Source organism: Nomia melanderi, chromosome 4 (assembly GCF_051020985.1).
Source record: "Nomia melanderi isolate GNS246 chromosome 4, iyNomMela1, whole genome shotgun sequence".
In the NCBI taxonomy this organism is placed as follows: domain Eukaryota; kingdom Metazoa; phylum Arthropoda; class Insecta; order Hymenoptera; family Halictidae; genus Nomia; species Nomia melanderi.
In genome coordinates this window covers 10,581,613-10,601,703 of record NC_135002.1, presented here as the reverse complement: position 1 = coordinate 10,601,703, position 20,091 = coordinate 10,581,613, and the positions used below count along the sequence as shown (strand labels likewise).

The window sequence follows — 20,091 nt, the reverse complement described above, 5'->3', positions numbered from 1 at the left end:
ACCTTCACCTCATTTGTGGTTTGTTCCTCATCACAAAATTGTGCACAATGCACACGACAAAAATTTAAATTCCTAGAAAAATCCACGGTTTACTAATTACATTTACTTAATCCCGTGTCCAAGCTCAAAACCCAAAGAAAGCCAGGTTCCCCAATGACCGAGCAAAAACTCTCAACATCCTTCTTCGTCAGGTCTCCATCATCAGGAGGTGGCGAGACTGATCGCGGAGTCATTCGCAAGGCGCGACCGCAACGAGATCGAATTCCTGGTGGTCGAAGCAAAGAAGAGCAACCTGGAGCCGAAGCCCACGGCTCTGATATTCCTGGAGGCGTAGCAGGAATCTCCCACCTCCGAGCCGGAGCCACCGTAGCCCAACGCGTCCAGAGTTCGACCCTTGACGCGAGTCGAGCGTCCAGTTCGACGCTGAACCGCGGCAAACCTCGCGGAGGAAGCTGAAGAGATCGAGAGAGCCGAAAAAAGAAACGGAACAGAGACGCGAAACTCCAGTCAAGTCAAGCACGTCAGGCTGAAGAAGAAGCTGATAAGAAAGAAGACCAGACGTGCCTGCTCTTCAATTTCTCCGCAACGCTCACAATCTGATGGTCGAGCTCTGAGTCGGGGTGCTAATTGAACCTGGCCCTGGTGGTGGGAATTACCGAAGAAGAAACAAATCGAGAACCGGAGGACAATTGGACGGTGATACGGTGGCTCGATTAGCGAGTCTCGATGGTACGACGACTGTAGGATCGTTGTCTGTAGTCGGGTTGTCCTCGTTCGTAGGCTAGCCTTCTAGCAGGCTAACCAAACTGACGCTCGCTTTTCGGGGTTAACACTTCGAGAACAGTAGAAGCCGATGAATCGAGGGGACGAGGAAGTGCGCGATAGACGATCCAGCTGTGGATAAAAGGGGACAATGAGGATGACAAGAGATGTTCGTAGAGGATGATGTCGGCGAAAGACGCTTCACGTGTGAGGATCACGACGCGACGGGGACGGAAGTTGACTGTGCCAAAATATTAGGGATTGTTTCGTGTATAGTAATTATGATATACTATTAATCGTAAGGGAGATCCTCGGTTCGAGAAGGATTCTAGATGTTCAGGTAACGTGGTGGGACACGCCGGCTATACGTCGCCGCTATCGCTGACGCGACCGTCCCACTGGACACTCAAACTAACATGGACATTAAACACAGATCTGGTTCATGCGAGTACGGCCGTGTTCCATGGCGTCGATCACGCGTGGAACACGGACGCTCGCTGTTGACTAATGCGTTATCGAAGACACCGGCTGATGCCGTCGATCAGGATTTTTGTTGATCGGCTAATAAAGGGATGGATGATCAAGTTTGGAGGTTAGGTTGACCAGCCGGTTCCGCCATTTTAGAAACTCTTTGGCGACTCGGTGAATCCTTGTTTCGAATAATGTTCTCGTATGAATATCGAAACTTTGTTATCTTTTCTTTTCTAGGACTGTTCGTTCACCGATCTCGCCTATTAATCTTTCGCTCATTTTAGAATTAGAGGAAGCGTATATTGTATGTTATTCGTTTGAGGATCACGGCTCTGAAATCTGGTTGTTGCTGTTTTATCCAGTTGTTGGAAATAAATTATGCATTAGATGTAGTGTTTAAATACTATAGATATCATTTGTTACAAAACAATTGAAAGAGATTGAGAATTGTCGTTTTAGAGAAGTTGTATGTAGTAGTATTACTGTGATCTAATATGGCGGACGAGAGGCCAGCAGCAACTCAGCGTTAGCAACGAGGAAATTCTATTGGGAACCCAATTCCGTTCAACGTCCCTCGAAACAATGGATATTCTGTTCCTTTCCGCGAGAAATCGACGTTAGAGAATAATTAATTAAAGAATTGTTAATTCGAGCGTAAACTTTCTGAGAATGTCAGTGCAATTCCGAGAGGAAACAACAGGCCAGATCGACGGAAGTCCTGACCGAGCCGAGCCCGCGACTAACCACAGACTTATTATGGGAATTGTTGAGGCTTAACAAAGTATATTAATACATAACGTATATATTATATGATTATATTATTGACTATCGTAGTGGAATTGCAAACTTGTACCTACCGGTGGCGGCCGGGCACGCGCCGCGACCTGCTGTCGGACCGCGCGTGCGCGGCGGCCGAGCGAGATTTAAAAAAAATGGAAAAAAAATTCTATAAGTGTGCGATATTTTCAAAATGTTACTAAACATAGAGACCGCGTACTTAGTGTCGGGCCTGATTCATGTCGGTGTTCGAGCCGCGGAGGGATCGCGGACGATCGCAAGCGTGGCCATGGACGAAGGGAAGAGGATCGTCTCGAGGTTCATCGGAAGCCGCGCGAGAAAGACAGACGAAAACCTTGTTCACGGTGTTGAATGTGGACAGTCATTCGTAGACTACGGATTTCTATGCAAATATAGATTCTTATGTTGTGATCCGGAGAATAGAATCAAGATCGTATATCTGTTCAATCCTAGAGAAATTTCTTTTCGTCGGCAAAATATTTTCATTATTGCTCGAAAGAGAATAGAATCCATAATTATAAGGGTTGATAACTGAAATGATGGTAATTATATATAAACAGTTGAAGAAAGAAATGTGTAATGGAAGGATTGATACATTTTGAATCAAGATTTTGATTGATGTAGAAGTGATACTTGTTTATTCGTAACAAGAGAAAAATGGAATTTAAAGAATTAAGAATTTTGCAAGGTTTGGTATAAAACGAGCAGTTTATTCGGATTAATCGGATCTTCGAGGACATTGAATCTTAAAATGTCGGTTTCTGTTACAAATGCATAAAATTCGCAGTCTACTAACTTGTTTGCGCAAGTGGATCGCGCAGCGATTGTTTATCGGGTCGTTATTTGAAAGTAGAACGATCCTGTCGTTCGAGAACGACATAGGCGAAATTCGAAAACGTTTTCCACGAAAATACGATTTTCTTCGATATCTGCGCCGTTCATGGGAATTAGCCATTTTATACGAGAAACAGACGATTGTTGGAAACTTCGCCGACAGGATTTTGTATGAAATACACGGTATCGTAACAATAACAGTGAACAATCGAATTTCTATCGGGATTTTTCTTTTAAATTTTTCATTTTCTGTGAAGGGATAAGACTAATGTTTAAACTTCAACTAACCAATGATCTTTCTATGAAAGCAAATAAAAACATAGACTAAATTTAGAATTCTATTATTAAACCGTTAATTACAATGATATTAATATTCCGTAAATAATTAGAAACTTCGATGTTCACTTGTTTTCATCGCGTGCCGCTTATACGTTTAATCATTTGAAACCTGAATTTCGCAACTGTCGATCGTCGAACGACTCGAGGACACTGGCGGTTCTCGTCATCGTGATTCGAATTTGTCACGGTTTTTTGTTTCACGGATTTCATGTTTCAACTCTTAGGGTAAGTTTTTACCGAAGCGACGAAAGTTTAATGTTAATAGGACCTGTAATAGGATCGTATGATTTGCTTTGGATTTAGAGTTCCGCGTACGTCGAACGATTCGTTGGAATTTTATTTTAGGCAGATAGGTCACCGTTTCCGGCACGTTAATAGAAGCCATTCGTATCGTAATCGTTAATCAGGCTAATTGTATTTAAACGAGTAGCGGTTTATCATTGGCGAAGTAAAACGGTAGTAGCTGTCGTCGTTGTGGATAGTTACGGTTGAAAACGCGACTTGTTTAACGTCTTCTACCCGTTGCCAGTTGATTAAATGTAATTTCCCGGTGTAGTCGATCGGGCCCGCGCGACGCACCGACATCGTGGCCGATCGTCCGCGATCGTCTCGCTTTAAAACTGAAAAAACCAAAAAAATGAGATACCATACAAGCGAAAACCGTGCAAAGCTTCAGTAGAATTGTCGCGTATGTGTAAAACGAGAGAAATAAGCCGAATCGGACGGCGAGTCGATGGGAAGAACGAAGAAACGATCGGATGCGAGACACCAGCGATTCAAAAATTCACGTTAACGTCACCTTCGATTGATTGTATCTGCGATTTCGTTGATCCCTCCATCGCTGAATCTGATAATGATGTAACAGAAAAAGACCCACGTTTACGCATTGTGAACCGACCCATCGGAAACCGGACCGTGAAATTTAGAATGTTCACGGATTACCCTGAAAGGATAAACGTTAAATCTTGTTTCCACTAATAAGAATTTTATCGCATAAAAACGAGGCTAGTCTGTGATAATATAGAACCGTACGTTTTATTGAGATCGTAACTTTATTATGACTCGTTTGTTCGTTTACTGTAAATATCCAAGAGTTTCCTATATACAGTTAATTGTTGCGGCGAATTTGGAAAGTGAAAATTATAATTGTCGAACGCTAGAAATTTTAGGAATGTTTAGAAATTTTACGAAATTTCAGGTGCACTTGGTTAAAGAAGAATAGCGTTGACGTAGAGCTCATCGGACAGTTAAATTTGAGAATTATATTCACGTTTTGGACGTTCCATCGCGAGCTGTATTATTACTGTACGTTTAGATCCGACTCGGTTCACAATGTGAAACGGAAGTCAGTAGAATAACAAAGTCGCTTTAATCGAGCCAGGAACATTATGCCACCGGAAGAACGTGTTATTTTGTTAAGGTTCCCTCTCACGTTAAATTTGTGATATATCTCTACCAATATTAACAATTTGCAGTTCACAATCTAGACAAATGATTCTCAATAAACGATCATCAATCGAGATTCAAAATGACTCTCCATTTTCATTAGTGTGCGATAAGAACGACGGTGACCCGAAATTCACTAACGCGAACGAATCAAATTTACTGATTACTGATTAAAAAGAAAACATTCAACTTTCAACAACTAAACAACTTCAAACGTCGAATCTGATGGTGATACCCAAAGCTCAACACCGCAAACAATTTATATCTTCTCGAAAAAATCGCTGTGTACAAGGTTATCGTTTGAATCCACGGTCGATCGAGAAAACCCAAATAAACAGACAAATTTCGAAGTTCGTTCGCTCTTGTCGCAACTTAATCGGAAATTGATCCCGACGCAAGTCGACGGAGATCGAATTTTCTGGTCGTTGGTGTGCGCCATCGCGAGGACATGTTCGAGCGAAAGGGTACGCGTTTCGGTAAATGTGCCAAAACCGGGAACCAGCGGAACAAACGTAGGAAGAAACGTAGTGGCCGGACGAGTGGCGTGAAAACGAAAAAGGGGGAACCAGTTGGAAGGAGTCATCGACGAACGATTGTTCAAAGGAAGACGACGGAAGAAGAACCAAGAGACGGAGAAGACCGCTTCGTTTTCTTCGACGGTGAATCCGAGGACAGACGAAAACCGGAAAAGAGAAACCAGAAAATGGTCCAGGGATCGAGCGAAGAAGAAACCAATGGCGGCTAGCTGCTTTTCGGCTAACAAAAGTATATACCTCGTGCTAATAGTATTTCTTCCTGTTTTCGAAGCGAATTTTTAAAAAGAAAGAAACAGAAGAAGAAGAAGAAGAAGAAATAGAGGAGGGAGGAGGAGATAATATAAAACGAAGCATCCACGATTGCACTCGCAGCCCCGGGGACACTGGGAACGTAGCGACGAAAGAAGCTTGTGAAAACAGATCGACTGGGGCGCGACAACAAAAAAAAAGAGCAAGATGATATTTTTGTAAAGCGTTCGATGTACCGCAATCACCGGGGCGATTCAAAGATCTCAGCTGACATATCCGACAATGCCTTACCGCTTTCAACGAGAAATTAACCCTTGGACTTTAAGCGTCGCGATTGATCGAGGCTTTCTTTCGGGGAGGGGAACGGTCGATCCGAAATTTTCCGATTGGTCAGTGAACGTGGAAACGTGGCACGATGCAAGGAACACTGATCGTGAGACTCGTGTACTCGATAATTGTGTGCCTTCGGCTGGACCGATCTGGAAGAATTATTCATATATGTTCACAGTTTCGTTGAATCGATTAGTTGGCCACGATTGTTCGTGAAATCGAGTGAGCAAGCTGTGCGTCCATGAAAGGAAACTTTAATGGTAGTTTCAGTGAAAAAAGATTATATCAATTCAGTGACATACATCAGCCGCCTAATAATTATTAATGTATTAGCAAAGAATTTCGTTGTATAATTCTAAATGATATTTTACAAAAACACACTATTGAATCTTTAATAGCAATGGCAAGTCTCGGTGAATGCGAGCCTGTCCCAGCGAAATGCAGCATTGATGTAACGTTAAACTTTAGGTTTCAAGAGTTCAAAATCCAGAAACAATTCAGTGCAAAAATAATGCATTTTTGCCACCGGTCCAGCATGAAAGTACACAACGAGAAAACAGAGAGAGGCAGTAAAGGTGAAACGAAGGAATCGAAGAAAAAAAAACTGCCAAACATAAACAATTACCCCGAGGATATCAGAATTTGAAAGGTTTCGAGCTTCTCACGGTCGCTGGCCCGAAAAAAAAGAATCCTGTCGAACTAAGGGATAGTTGCCATATAGATGATTCGCCAGTAGATATTTTTCCACACGCGAGTTTTTCCCCGCCGGCCGAGCAGACGGAAGTCTGCGACTGGAATCATTAAAAGCGTTCGCTCTCGATCGGTCGCTTTCCAATTCCCGATGGAAAAGAAACATACCACGGGAGCACGGCGAACACGGGCGATTGATTCACCGCGCGCCAATTAACGAAACCCCTGTTGTTTCTCTGGCGATGCGAATCGAATGATCGGCCGCCTCCGTTGTCCCGAATCGCACTGTTCTGTGGCCAAAATTTATAACATCTTCCCGTGAAATGATACTTAACCTGTTAACTACGGAGTTTACTTTAAAAGATCTCTCATTATGCGCGCAATAAAATCAAACGATAAAGTGTATACTAATCAAAAACAGAGCAAATGCATCTATAATATATTCTAACGATAAGCTAAAACAAAACAAAGAAGAATTACGTGTTCATCTGAAAAAATCAAGAATTCATCGTTGAAGAAATTAGTATCATTTTGCTTTTTAGAACGTGTAAAACGGTTAACACTTTGATCACGAGAATTTCGAGCGCTTAGTGTAACACTACTTATTGTTTCGTAACAAAGGCAAATGATGTTAGAAATAATTGTCAACGGTTTAGTATCACAGTGCTTGTATTGCATTATTATCTAGCTGCTTATGTTATCGCATACACTTATTCGACAACAGTTGTCTTACTGTAATTGCTACCAAGGAATTTGGAAGCTCCAGTGATCGGTGACTACTGTATCAACATGTTAACACATTGTTGACCGGCAATTTTAGGCAGTAGCTACCACACACCACCGGTTATTATTCCGTAATTAAATATAAAAGTGAAACAATCTAAATGAACTTCAATATACATGGTTTATACATAATGAATTGAAATGAAACTTTGGACATATCTTTTATATAACTTTCGCGTTTTAAAAATTGAAATAGCTAATGCAAGTTCAAACACGAGTTAACCCTTCATACTCGTATATCATGCTGATGATGACAATACCAATTCGTTATAGAACCTTGGAAATTGTTTGAAAAAGTACCACACTTTAAAGGATTATTAACTTAACACAGAATCTACGGAGCAATTAAATTGACTTTTCGAAATTTCTCTATGGAAACTCCAAGATTGCATCTATTGAGTCTTTAATCGATGTAGAATTCAGTTTGCGTATTAGTAAATCAATTTCTTCAATAATTTCTCGGATACAGCTGTTATTTTTTTAATAATTACAAAAAGGAGAAATCCAGAATGGCTCGTTTTGACCATCCTCACAGTGCAGCCAAACGCCGTTTTCAGGACAAAACTCACTATCTTAAAAGTATGAATGACAGATAAAAATGCTTCAAACAAAAATTGTAAAGTATAAAGCTAAACATATGGTGATTATATTTTTGTTTACATTATGAGGATATTATGAAGTTTCTTCAATGACAATGGACACTCTGCGTTTCAATCCCAACGTTATATAAATAGAGAAACGGAATTTGTCTGCACAAAATTTTTATTTTTCAAATGAAAACCATTTTGTACAGCAGAGACTACTTAGCAATAATTTTCGTTATGTGAATAGTCGAGTTTTGGGGTTTTGTCCACAGGCGACACTGTGTTAATAGCCACGAAATACTATTCCCGAGACAACGGAGGCAGCCGCGGGACCGTTCCAACGGATAACGAATTTCGCCTGGAAAGATGAAAGCGTCTCGCGTCCGTGCACACATCGCGAGTGAGCCAGCGAGCGTTCCAATAAGACAGACACAGGGGAGAGGAAAAAAGGAAGCAAAAAAAAAAATGGAAGCCGATAACGGGGCCCCGATTTCTATGCGCGAATTACGATTGGTCGCCACCTTTCTCCGACGAGACGAGACGTTTGCTTTTTTCCCTCGCCCGGGGAAAATCCGTCTCAAATTTTCCACGCAGCGCTGGGCTACACGCGTGTCTGACCACGCGTTCGTGTCTCCGCGCGCGCCGGTATACAGTACCGTTTCTCCGCCGCTGCCAGCGGTTTTTTGCTTCACCGATTCTGTAAGTGTAGACGCTCCTCTGCCACGGGCTCGATTGTTCTCGTTCGTTTCGTCGTAATTCGATTTCTTTCCGTCTGCCTCGAATCTGATTCTTGTTTATTAGAGTCGTTCGCGGTTCGGTTTATTTAATGCGAGTATTTATTACGAGGAAACGGTAACGTTGGAAGATGACTCGTATCAAGTTTCGACTGAAAAGCGCATTCTTGGAAACTATAAATGACTTGGAAACTATAAGTGATTTCTGTTTGGTCGGTTTGCAGCCGATTTTTGTTCGTTACGATTATTTGTAGTATTAACTACATATTCGATTTCTATATTAAAATGAACTACTACAATCTATTTTAGTTAGGTTTATTTGGCGGGATCATTTATTACGGAGGATAGAAGTAAGAGATTGTAGAATAGAAAGGAATACGTTTTTCTGGTGATCGGTGAAATCTATTTTCTTATCGAAAGTTCGATTGATCATAGGACAATCGATCGTTTAATTGTGGATCATACGAATCTATCATTGGCCAAATCGATTAACTCCACTTTTCGAATTTTTTAAGATTTCATAATTAAAGTGTTCCTCTGGTTCTTGATTTTGTATATTTAAAATAAATCTTATTATGACTGAGTTTGATACCATGAAATAATAAAAATCCTTTTGGTCATGTAAACATTGCAATAATAATAAAAAGGACTTCGAATATATACAATTTTATGCATTTTACATGTTTGTTAGATTGAAGCTGTTCCTATAACAATAAAGTAAGATACATTCTACAATGATTATTTGATTTTGCATTTAAAGGGAAATTTTGAAAAACGGTATATAATTATTGCATCACTTTTCTCTACTTTCTGTTTTGTAGAGTTAATCGATTTGCCCAGTGAGTGCTCATATTATAATCGAAATCAATATTCAATGGTGGCAAGGATTCAAAGATCATTTATTTCTAACGGAACCAATGAATTCGAAACTAATGTTCATTGAAGTCAAATTACGGATGAAGGACGACGCTTCTCGAGTTCGTAGCAGCGAAACGAACGGTTCAGTCGACGAAGAAGAATGAGCCCCGACTAGATCGTAGTCGCGCGACGAAACGCGATACGTAGAAAACCGAACGTTGCACTTCGTACTTACGAGGAACCGACCAGCCAATTACCAGTTCCAGATAGACCCGCAGTGAATGTTTTCCGGTAGTGAATATTAGGCGAGGCTGGCGAGCGTGACCGCGAGCCGACCGATCCATAGACGGTGTGCCCGTAATTTAGCTACCGCATGTGACCGACCAAGTTGGACAAAATCTAATCTCACTGAACAATGAAACTGACGGATTTTGCCTTTGAGGACGAATGTCGCCATTTTCGAGATATCAGACTTTCATATCCGAGATACAAAGTTAGGAACATATAATGTATGTTATAATTATTTAATTATTCGAATATTGAATTATCGATACGTAGTTCTCTTTTACTTTACCATGATTTTGAAGCATAGTTCACCTTCCCTTGTTGAAGATTTCGAATAGCTCAAAAATCCTCATCAAAGAGTTAAACTGCAACTTCCATTCGATCGCGAGTTACTATCTACAATCATTAGACAGTAGGAATTTCAGAATGCCACTGCTCTATTTTCAACTTACAAAAATTCTCAGTCTTCGTGATACTTTCCACTCGCGTAAAGATCAAATCTAGCAACCAAGGGTCACAGTAATCAGTTCTGTCACAGTTGTAAACCGGTAACGATCGAAGATGATGAAAGATAAAGTTATCGGATCCACATTCGTATCGTTGTCAGTGATATTTAATCGGATTACATTTTGCCCAACTTTGGTGGCCGAGATTTATCTCGAAAAGAAGAGCGACAAGAAAAGAAAAAGGGAAAAAACGAAAGAAACGAACGGATGGAAATGGAAAATCGTGTACGGTGCGTGTATGTGAGACAGACAGTAAACAAGTATAGCAAAGTGATTTATTTTTTCAAAACGAACGACAGACAGAAGGAGAGAGAGAGAGACAGAGACAGAGACACGGGAGCGTACTCGTACCCATAAAACCTGTTCAGCTTTCGCACCGTTCCATCGTTTCAAGCAAAACTCGCCTTTTTCTCCGATCGACCCGACTGGCCTCTGGGCGCGAGCTACGGAGCGGTGCTATTAGACTGTGACAGCGATCGAAAGCGATCCGCGCACCGATGAAAGGATACTGGCGTATTTTCTGCCGATCCGTTGAAAGGAATCCTGGTCTACGCTATCTTTCCTTTTGTTCGCCACGATACGGAATTATTAATGGGTCGGAATAATAGGTTTAACTCCTGTTTCGAAGTTCCCGAGGAAAACAAAGTTCTTGTCAATTATTTTTGGATTCATTGATATTGCGATTGGTAATATTAATAATTCATAATTGTTACTACAATTACTGATGTTGATGATTAAAAATAATTAATATTACGATTGTTAATATTGATGATTAATGATGATTAATATTTTATTGATTGATATTGGTAATTAATAATAGCTCATATTTCAGTTAGTGGTATTAATAACTAATAGTATTTAATATTTTGGTTATTAATATTGATAATTAATAATGATTCATGTTAGAGTTACTAATAATTAATAGTATTAGTAACGTTTCAATACGAATATTTAATATTACAAAATTTCGTTGGGTTTAATCGAATATTGCAACGGAGAAGATTGTGGCTGAAACAAATGGTGGTGGCGAACGTGTTAATTCGGTGGGATCGGTACCCGCGGGTCATATATCACGGCCATCTTGATGCGCGCTTATCTTGTAACGTCAAACGTTGTAACGAGAATTCTGCCATGATTTAAACTGAATGTGACGTTTGTACTTGTACAGGTATCATGTCGAGGTTGAATACGAGAATTATCGGCTAAAGAAAACGGTACGATTATGAAATATAAATAATAATACCTTCAGTCCTTTTGTTTCCATTAGAAAGTAAATTCGATTGGACCTGTTTAATGAAAAATTAATCAATAGCTGATTTTTCTTTAAATTCGTCAGACTGTAAATATTTCAAAAATCGTTTCTCAACTGTAGAGTAAATTTCGTAGAAATCGGAAGATTATCTGAAGACTAAACGATCGAGTATCAACGAAAGTTCTCCTCTACTACTGCCGTTTTCTAGGATCGTGTACCAGAAATATGTTTATCACTTTCCGATAAATACATAATAATATATATATTCGTACATTTATCGATACTTCACGGAAAAAGAAGTTCACGATGAGAAAATTAATAGGTGCGCATAGTTTAAATGCACCGTTTAAATTTTCAAATTTTCCGACTAGTTGATTTTCATTCGTGGCACAAAATCGATCAAGAGTTGATCGACGAAACGAGAAGGCAATAATGAAGAGTGAGATGCTCGAAGAGTCGATCGGCAGACAAAGCTCGAGGAAACTTCGGCTTAAGCTTCGTTCACATCCCCGCAACCGTAGCGAGAGAGAAATGGTAGCGAGAAAGGTCGGAAATCGCGATGGGACAGGGGACGCGCACGATCATCGCGAGACGGCGATCATCGGAGCATTGTAACGCAAAACCGGATTGACCCGACTAATCATTGTTTCTTCAATTGTCAGTCGACGCAGCTGACCGTGATTCGCGACGCCGCGGATTGTAAAACGCTCGTAAACTCGTAAGGTTTCGAGAAAATACACTGTACATAAGTAGAAAACGATAAAAGATGAAAAATGAAAACGCTCGTTCATACGCATTTCATACATAGGATCCTTTTGCAGCCGATTTCGTACACCTTTAGTGACACACCTGAATCACACACAGACACGCAGAACGCACGCGCGCGCGCGTGCAATCGATTAACATTAGAATTACCGAGAAGTCGGATCGCTTAACGTGCGTTCCCTTAACACGTTTACCAACACGGAGAACATCAGCGTTTACTTGTCGTTTATTTTCTCGTGGCAATAATTACAATTATTATTAATTATTTGGTATGATTTTATTGAAATCGTTGGACATTTTTTATTTGACTGGCGAAGATTTTTATTCCACATCGGTTACCTTACAAGTTATAACTGTTTTCAAGTAATTTGGAAGCTCATTGGTGACTACCGTGGTAGGCAACGTGTTAAGGTGTACAGACACTACGCAGAAACTTGCGATATCTTTTTTCTGACGAAGACTAAGATTTTATTTTATTTTGCTCCATTCTATTTTACTACAATTGTAAGTAAATTGATCTTGTCAGCTGTCTATGCAGTTTGCGCGTGTCACAAGAGAAGCTGACAGAAAAGAAGCGTTCATTAAAGTTTCGATGGATTTATACTTTTGAATGCACACCGGCCTGCACACAGTTGCATCGAGTGTATTTAAAAATTTCGGGAAAGAGCATCGGTGAACAATTGACCCATCTGGTAGTTCTAGTGTTATGGTCGCTTTACATGAACGCGCGAACGTACGTTCTGAGTGATAACAACACGGTCACGATCCGTGAAGTGGAAACGGCGAGTCGTTCACGCATTAATTAAACGGCCCGTGAACCGACACGCTCAATATTTTAGGGAATGAAAACGAATATATGATAGTGGGGATGAGATTGTTACACGAACGGCACACGACACATTGTACACGAAACGCGGCACAGGGTGCGGAGGAAACTTGCTGCGCGACTTTGTTGGCCATTCTAATTTTTCTTCTTTTTGGCATTTTAACACTAAAACTACACACCTAGCAGTCGAATTGACTATTCTGTATTTTTCTATCACAAATAGTGAGAATGCGTTTGTTAATACCACGATTTAGTTATGCTTAAGTTATTAAATTAATTTGTTTAACAATTTTTCGAAAGAATTCCTGTACTTGTTTAATAATAGTACAAGAAGCAGAACTAGCTGTTACAGTATTAATTCATGGCAAATGAATCTTCCGTTAGATTATTTTGAACGTTAATTATTGCGTTCGTATTTGTTCTGCGATATGGACTGCGATACACTTAAATCTCCTGGAAGATATGTTTATCGTAATTGTGGAAATCAACTGTGCAGTTTGGTTTCAATGCAAATCGGGCAATTTGGATGCGCCGATAAACTGGTAACGCCTGTTCTCTCCGTGTCCTGTGCACACATACACGACATTAAAAAAAAAATCCGCATATTACTACACGCAAGGAGACAGAGATTCATCGAATTCAATGTGCAAACCGAACACGATCGCGTTGTTTCAATTTACTGTTAATCGCGTATGCTTTAATTGTCCGTTCGATTGTTGTTGTTTATCCTTGTTATCGTCATTATTATTGTCATTGGAAGCGATAAGTGTAATTATTGTCATCGGGCAGTTGCGTTTCTGTTTGTTGCGGATCGTTACACATTATAATTATTACCGTCGATTACGATGATGACGATTATTATTGTAATTGAATAAAACGTTCATTACGAAACACCTGGAATTTCTTTCACGCAACGCGCGAAATTTTGAAAAACGCGAATCGTACTAATGTGCCATTTTTTTTATTCTTTTTGCATACACAGTTTATACGTTTCTTCTTTGTACAATTAAGCAAAATTGTTTCTCTCATATTCATTTATAAATTTTAAATTCATTTATAAAATAATATTTATAAAATAATCAATATTATATAATTTAATTTCAATTTAATATCATCTTCTTTTATAAGCGTTCTCCGGCTTTCAAAGAATTTATATTTGCTACAGGTCTCTTGCTTATTAACACAAGTTAAATATTCAACCGATAAGGCAGTGTGTGATAAGCGAACCGGGTACCAGTTGCAGCTAATGTAGAGATCTGTTTCGAACTTTTTTATATTTGCACCGCAGACGATTGCGATTTGCGTAATGAGAAATGACTTTCTCCGATTGAAATAAAATGTCGCGCAACATGTATATACACAGCTCAATAAAACGCGAATTGCACCAGACTCGCCTTGAATGGCGACAGGAACGAACGAATCTATCCGTGACGTAATTTCAGTTGCGCTGCAATAATTACGTAACACCGGCGAACAAGATATTTTATTTATAGCTGTCAGGATTTTGTTACAGCGTTTTTTTCTTTCAGAAAATGTCTGGAACACCGACAAGAAATAGGATGAATCGAACTCAAGATTTATCGTTTCGTAAAGATGCTTCACATTCCACGGAATTTCGAATCTTCCAAAAATATGTCGGGTTCTATTAACTCTTGTATCCGCGTCTCCAAAAAATAAAGGAAAGTGAGCAGAGATAATCCACGGTTTCACGTGTTCTTTTTACTTACACAAAACGAAAGAACGAAAGAATTCGTAAAAATAGGAAACCTTTCATGTAAATCCTCCTGTGTAACTGGTTTGTCTAGTCGACGATCTAACATTTTTTAAACAATCTTCTTATAATTAATGGAATACAAATTTCAAAAAGTTTGTCAGGCTTTCAAGATAAACGGTCCATATATACATATAAGAAGTGAGCGGGGTCCAGGTCTATACAGCGCGTAGTCACAGCCCTGCATAGCTGTGGCCGGCGAGCTATGGCCGTGTGGCGCGAAAGTTCCGTTCGCGGACATTTTCTTACCCTGTTCCAAAGAAAAACCGATGTCACGGTTCGCACGGGGAGGTTCCTCTTCAGAAATGTCTGCAGAATCCAATGGTGCACAGCAAATTCGTGCTAGTTAACCCACTTTTCGTAGAAATGTAACAGAAGTGCATACAAAGTACGCGCATCTACCTTTTTTTAAACTTTGATCACCGTTTACAAACATTTAATGATATGTAAATTTCAAAATTTTTATAGTTACATGATCGGGCAAGTCTCCTTTATTTCTTGCGACAAATTTTAACTGCCTATCGTTTTTAGTTTTCACGTAACACTTGGTTTTCTGAAAAATTCGACCATTTTTACAAAATCCCAGTTTTTTCGAAAACTGGACCTGACCCAGCAATTTGGTTTTCGGATTCGTATTTAGGGTAAGGAACTCTATAAGAATTAAATAGTGGCTATTGCAAAAACTAACATAGGTCAAAATTTGTTCCAAGGTGTTATTCGTGGCTGATATAGTCTTATATCTAAAGAAATATAGACAATAAAAATAGCGTGGTATAAAAACTAGGAATAACAAAATACAGAAGACAAAAACGTGGAAAGTATAGAATGTTGAAATACCGAAATACAATAAACAAAAATATGGAAAATATAGAATGTTGAAATAGGAACAACGCGAGACTGGTGAAGAGGGAAATTCGCAGAAGTACCTTACGTCACTTTGAACCCCCGCGAGCATAGGAAACCTCGTTAAATATCGTTTGTTTGTGTTTAAAACAAAGGCAGGTGTTCCGGACCACAAACAATGAGCTTAAGCCGGCAAACAATTCCCTCTCCAAAATCAACGGAGCCGCGGGTACCGACCAGCCGAATCTGTCGTGAACCAAAACGGAAAACGTTTTGTCGTCATTCGCGAACAGACCGATGCATTGTGGAAATCACGAGTGAAATGTAATGAAAAAGCATTAGGCACGTTGCGTTGACAGACGAACGTTGTCCACGACGGTTCTGTTTACTTCGAACAGTCCGTAAACAGATGTTGCCTTCAAAGATTCCGCCAACAAGATATTCTTTCGAAGGCGTTTGATTTATCGCTGAAGGTGGCGCCCACCTTAATTCGTATTTCTTACACGAGTGCCAGGAATACGAGTCCGCCATTGTGTAACCAAGGTGAGAAGATAAACAGCAGCTGGCCACGCTTCAAAATATAGTGACGCCTACTCGAATTTTTCACAGTGATTTACGGGGATGTAGTATATGTACAGGACGTTTCATAATTAAGGTTATTCCTCCAAGTAAAATTTTAATTGAAGTAGGTTTCCAATTAAAATTGATTCAATTGAAATAACAGTTTTCTCGTTGATCATGTGTCCATGCAATGATGCCGGACATTTACGCAGATACAGATTTTCAGAAATCGATTTATTGAAATTGAAATTAATATGAATAAAATAAAGATCATTTCATATCGTGCTGAATTCTTAGTCACATTAAATTTTAAATAATCGTATCTATTACAAATTTGCAAAGTCCTCAGTCTGTCGACTACTTTCTATTTGAAATCTTCGAAGCATGACTGACTCGATATTTCAAAGAAACAGGTTTCTGAAGTTCTCAGAAAATGTTGTTGTGAGAACCTACTATATAGCAGAATAGTAATAAGGTATAGCGAAATAATAATAAAATGAAAGGGCAAATACTAAGAATAGAATATCACGTTTTTCGTGAGGGCTCTATAGACGCTTAACCGACGGTCGATCGCAGGGGTGGCTTACGTAACGCTATCGCGCAAGCTGCAGGGCACACGTAATACGTAATCTTGTTAAGAATTTCCTTAGAGGTTGTAGGAGTCGTAAACCTCAGATAGATCGGTAGTGCATACACCAAGGTGTAACATGTTCCACAAGAAATATTTTACCGCAAACACGAGCTACAGTGTCTGTGAAAATATTCATAGGAGAGGGATGGTATTGATCCTTCGACTAAATAGTCAATGGAATTTCTACAAATCAAACGATTCCACGTTCTTGGAAAAATTTCTGAAAATCACAAAATCACATTCAGGTTTGTAGAAAAATGTCTGTGAATCAAACGATTTCACATTTATAGATAAGTGTCGGTGAATCAGACGATTTCACATTCCTAGAAAAATAGAAAAAGGAGCTGCAACCCAACTGATTTAAATATACGAATCCTTAGACTGTACGAAATCAGAATTCATTTGAATAAATTGGTTAATCCTTATCACACACTTTTCCCGTTTTAAATTAATGAATAAATTAATGATGAATGAATCGAGTTAAATAAAAATATATAACACATCGAATTCAAATAAAATTGATGAAATAGAATGAAACTATTGATCACCTGAAGGTGAAAACAGTTTAACTCGATGACGGGCGTTAACGCATTTCCGTTTAATTCCAACGCGAAAAACGACAGCCCCATAGATCGAAGGGAAAGCGAGCGAATTAAAAATCGAATTTTCCTAAACTTCAACAGAATTTGCGTATCAAACGAGCCGTGACTAGTCGCACATGTCGCTATAATTTTAACGGCGCGTGCCCTAAGGGCTCCGTGCCCCATTCAAGGGGTGGATCGGGGCGGAAAAGACCGCAGGGTAGCTCGTGACTGAACACCAGACCGGATGCGATTCTTTTCGTTCCACTAGGGAATTACCTACGAGACCGTGCAACAGAGAATTCGTCTCGCCACTGTTGCTCGATGAACATCGTTCATCGGGAACGTGAAATATTCAGCAGAAGTCGGGTCATGGTTCGTCGAAATACCTTCAAACAGTATGGTCACGAAGGAAAAGTCAAATTTCGACGTCACTCATTTCGAAACGAACAAATTACAGGCGCGAAGGCGATTAACTCGTTCGCTTTCACTATTCTTTTAGCAACAGCCTTCAGAATGACAATGTTTCGCTAAAACTAATGTATGAAATATTTAATCAGAAAATTTTAATTACGTTCCTTAACACTAAAACTACCGAGCAGTTAAATTAACTTTTCGAAATTCCTATATAGCAGCTTGAAAAGTGCGTTTATCGAAACTTTAATTGATTTATAATTCATTTTGCGTATCGCTAAATCAATTTTCTCAATAATTTCTCAGAAACATGTGTTATCTTTTGAATAATTGCAAAATGAAGGAATCAGGAGTGGGTTATTTTGACCCGTCGGTAGTTTTACTGTTAAAACGTTTAGTTAATTTGAAAAAGAATTTAATAATTCATTTAGAAACATTTTACTAATATTGTATTAAGACACGCTACGATTACAATACTATGAATGATTATATTAAAAATTGGTAGAATAGTTAGAAATAAAATCCAATGTCAAGCTTTGGCGTAGAACGCCAAACGGTTAAGGGTTAAGAGGCAGCTGATCCGAACGTCTGTCTGTCGGATATCCGTTACTAGGATATCGCTAGACGATTCTCTGCAGCGTCTTGCCACTCTTTCAGGTAATAAGAAGCAGCCACACGGTTTCATTGTTCAACAAGAGCCAGCTAGAAGTGGTCAGGACGGTCTCTTCTGCACGCCATTGGCCCATTGTCCCGGGCACGTGCGTTTCTCGCGGCCGTGCATCTGCTCGACGAGCCAGGAAGCTCCTTTTTCCACGGATGTAACACCAGTTGTCATTGATCTCCTGTTGTTCCGCGGATCAAGCAGCAGAAATCTGGGCGGTCTTACGCGACGTCACGAGAATCAGGATCGGGACCGTGCATCTGCCATTCTGTCGTACTCACGTGTGATCCTGATCACCAGCTTGACGATATTTTTCTTTGCTTTTAAAAAAAATTTTATTTACATTAACAATACGTCTATTTACGAACAGATGAAAATAAAACTACTAATCTTATAGTAATATTTTGAAAAAATAGTAACTTAAATCTAGTTTCTCGCTTTCCGACGCTGTGATATGTTTTATATATTATATTGTCTTTGTATTTGAGCTCTTATCGAGTTCTGACTGAGGTGCCTAGATCTATCGTACGTTAAAATTGCGGAAGGAGAAGGAACTTGTTTAGTAACTCTGACGGTGTTGTGTCAGAGTGGTGATAAACATTTGGAGCTGAATTACAAATCTAAATGTCGTTCAATTCTTTTTTTAAATGTAGAATAATTCCAGGGGAGATGGCCACTTCAATAGTCTTGTATAAATAATTGACACAAATATTATTACAATCGATATTTTATCATTTGTAATTTCTATTCTTATTGATTATTTGGTAAGAATGTAAGTAAAGACCGCTTAGAAATATAATAATAATTGCATATCTCGTGTTCCAATTGTTTCAATTTGGCCATTTCCATTTTTTACCTTTGAAATCAACCTAAGCTGTGTGATAGGTTATTACTTTAAGTAACAACTTTCTCAATTAAATTCCTAGTAATTTCCCTTCCAAATATCTACTAAAGTAATATTTTTGAATTTGTATATTTCTAGTATTTTAAATAAATAAAATGGAATAAATATCGACGAACTAATCGTTATTCAGTTGCAATTGTGAAAAGTACATATACTATTAGTAATTGTACACGTAATTTGTGGAACAGAAAGAGCTGCTGAAACCCCAACAAAGCGGAATGGCGCTTTGAATGTGTCGAAGTCGACCCAATTACAACGCTCGATACATATGGAGGATTCAAGGGCAAATGGTTTCCGAAAATCACGATGGAAATGCGACAGCCAGTGGAGGACAATAGGAACAGCTGTCGGGGCCGACGAGCGATCTGTTCAATGGCTCAAGATCGAAGAACAGGGATTAAATGTGGGAATCAGGATAGAGAGAGCGTGGAAATTGTGATTTTCGGATAAGCTTGGCATATTGTTGCCGCCCCTACGTCCGACACATTCCACTGAAACTGTCGCCACGAACACAATACCTTTCGAATGGGAAAATTCTTCAGCGTACGTTCGTTAAAAATCGAACGAGAAAAGTCGAACAACCAACCTAAGAAATTTGTCTACGAATTTATTAGAAAAACTAACTACTTCAAGATCTGAAGATGACGGCAATGATTGAAATCTTTTTAAACGAAATC

General features: G+C 39.3%; 1 protein-coding gene across 2 annotated transcripts in view; it reads left to right on the top strand.

The window, feature by feature from the left end:
- The window catches only part of dysc (whirlin protein dyschronic), a 161,950-nt gene extending 147,967 nt beyond the window's left edge, over positions 1-13,983 (top strand). Inside the window, exon 15 of one of the 2 annotated variants that reach the window (XM_076367022.1) lies at positions 192-13,983. In XM_076367022.1, coding sequence (XP_076223137.1) covers positions 192-334 — 143 coding nt within the window. In that variant the 3' untranslated portion in view covers positions 335-13,983. The remainder of the gene's footprint in view (positions 1-191) is intronic. The other variant, XM_076367023.1, reaches the window with a different exon arrangement.
- The last annotated feature ends 6,108 nt before the right edge of the window (positions 13,984-20,091 follow it).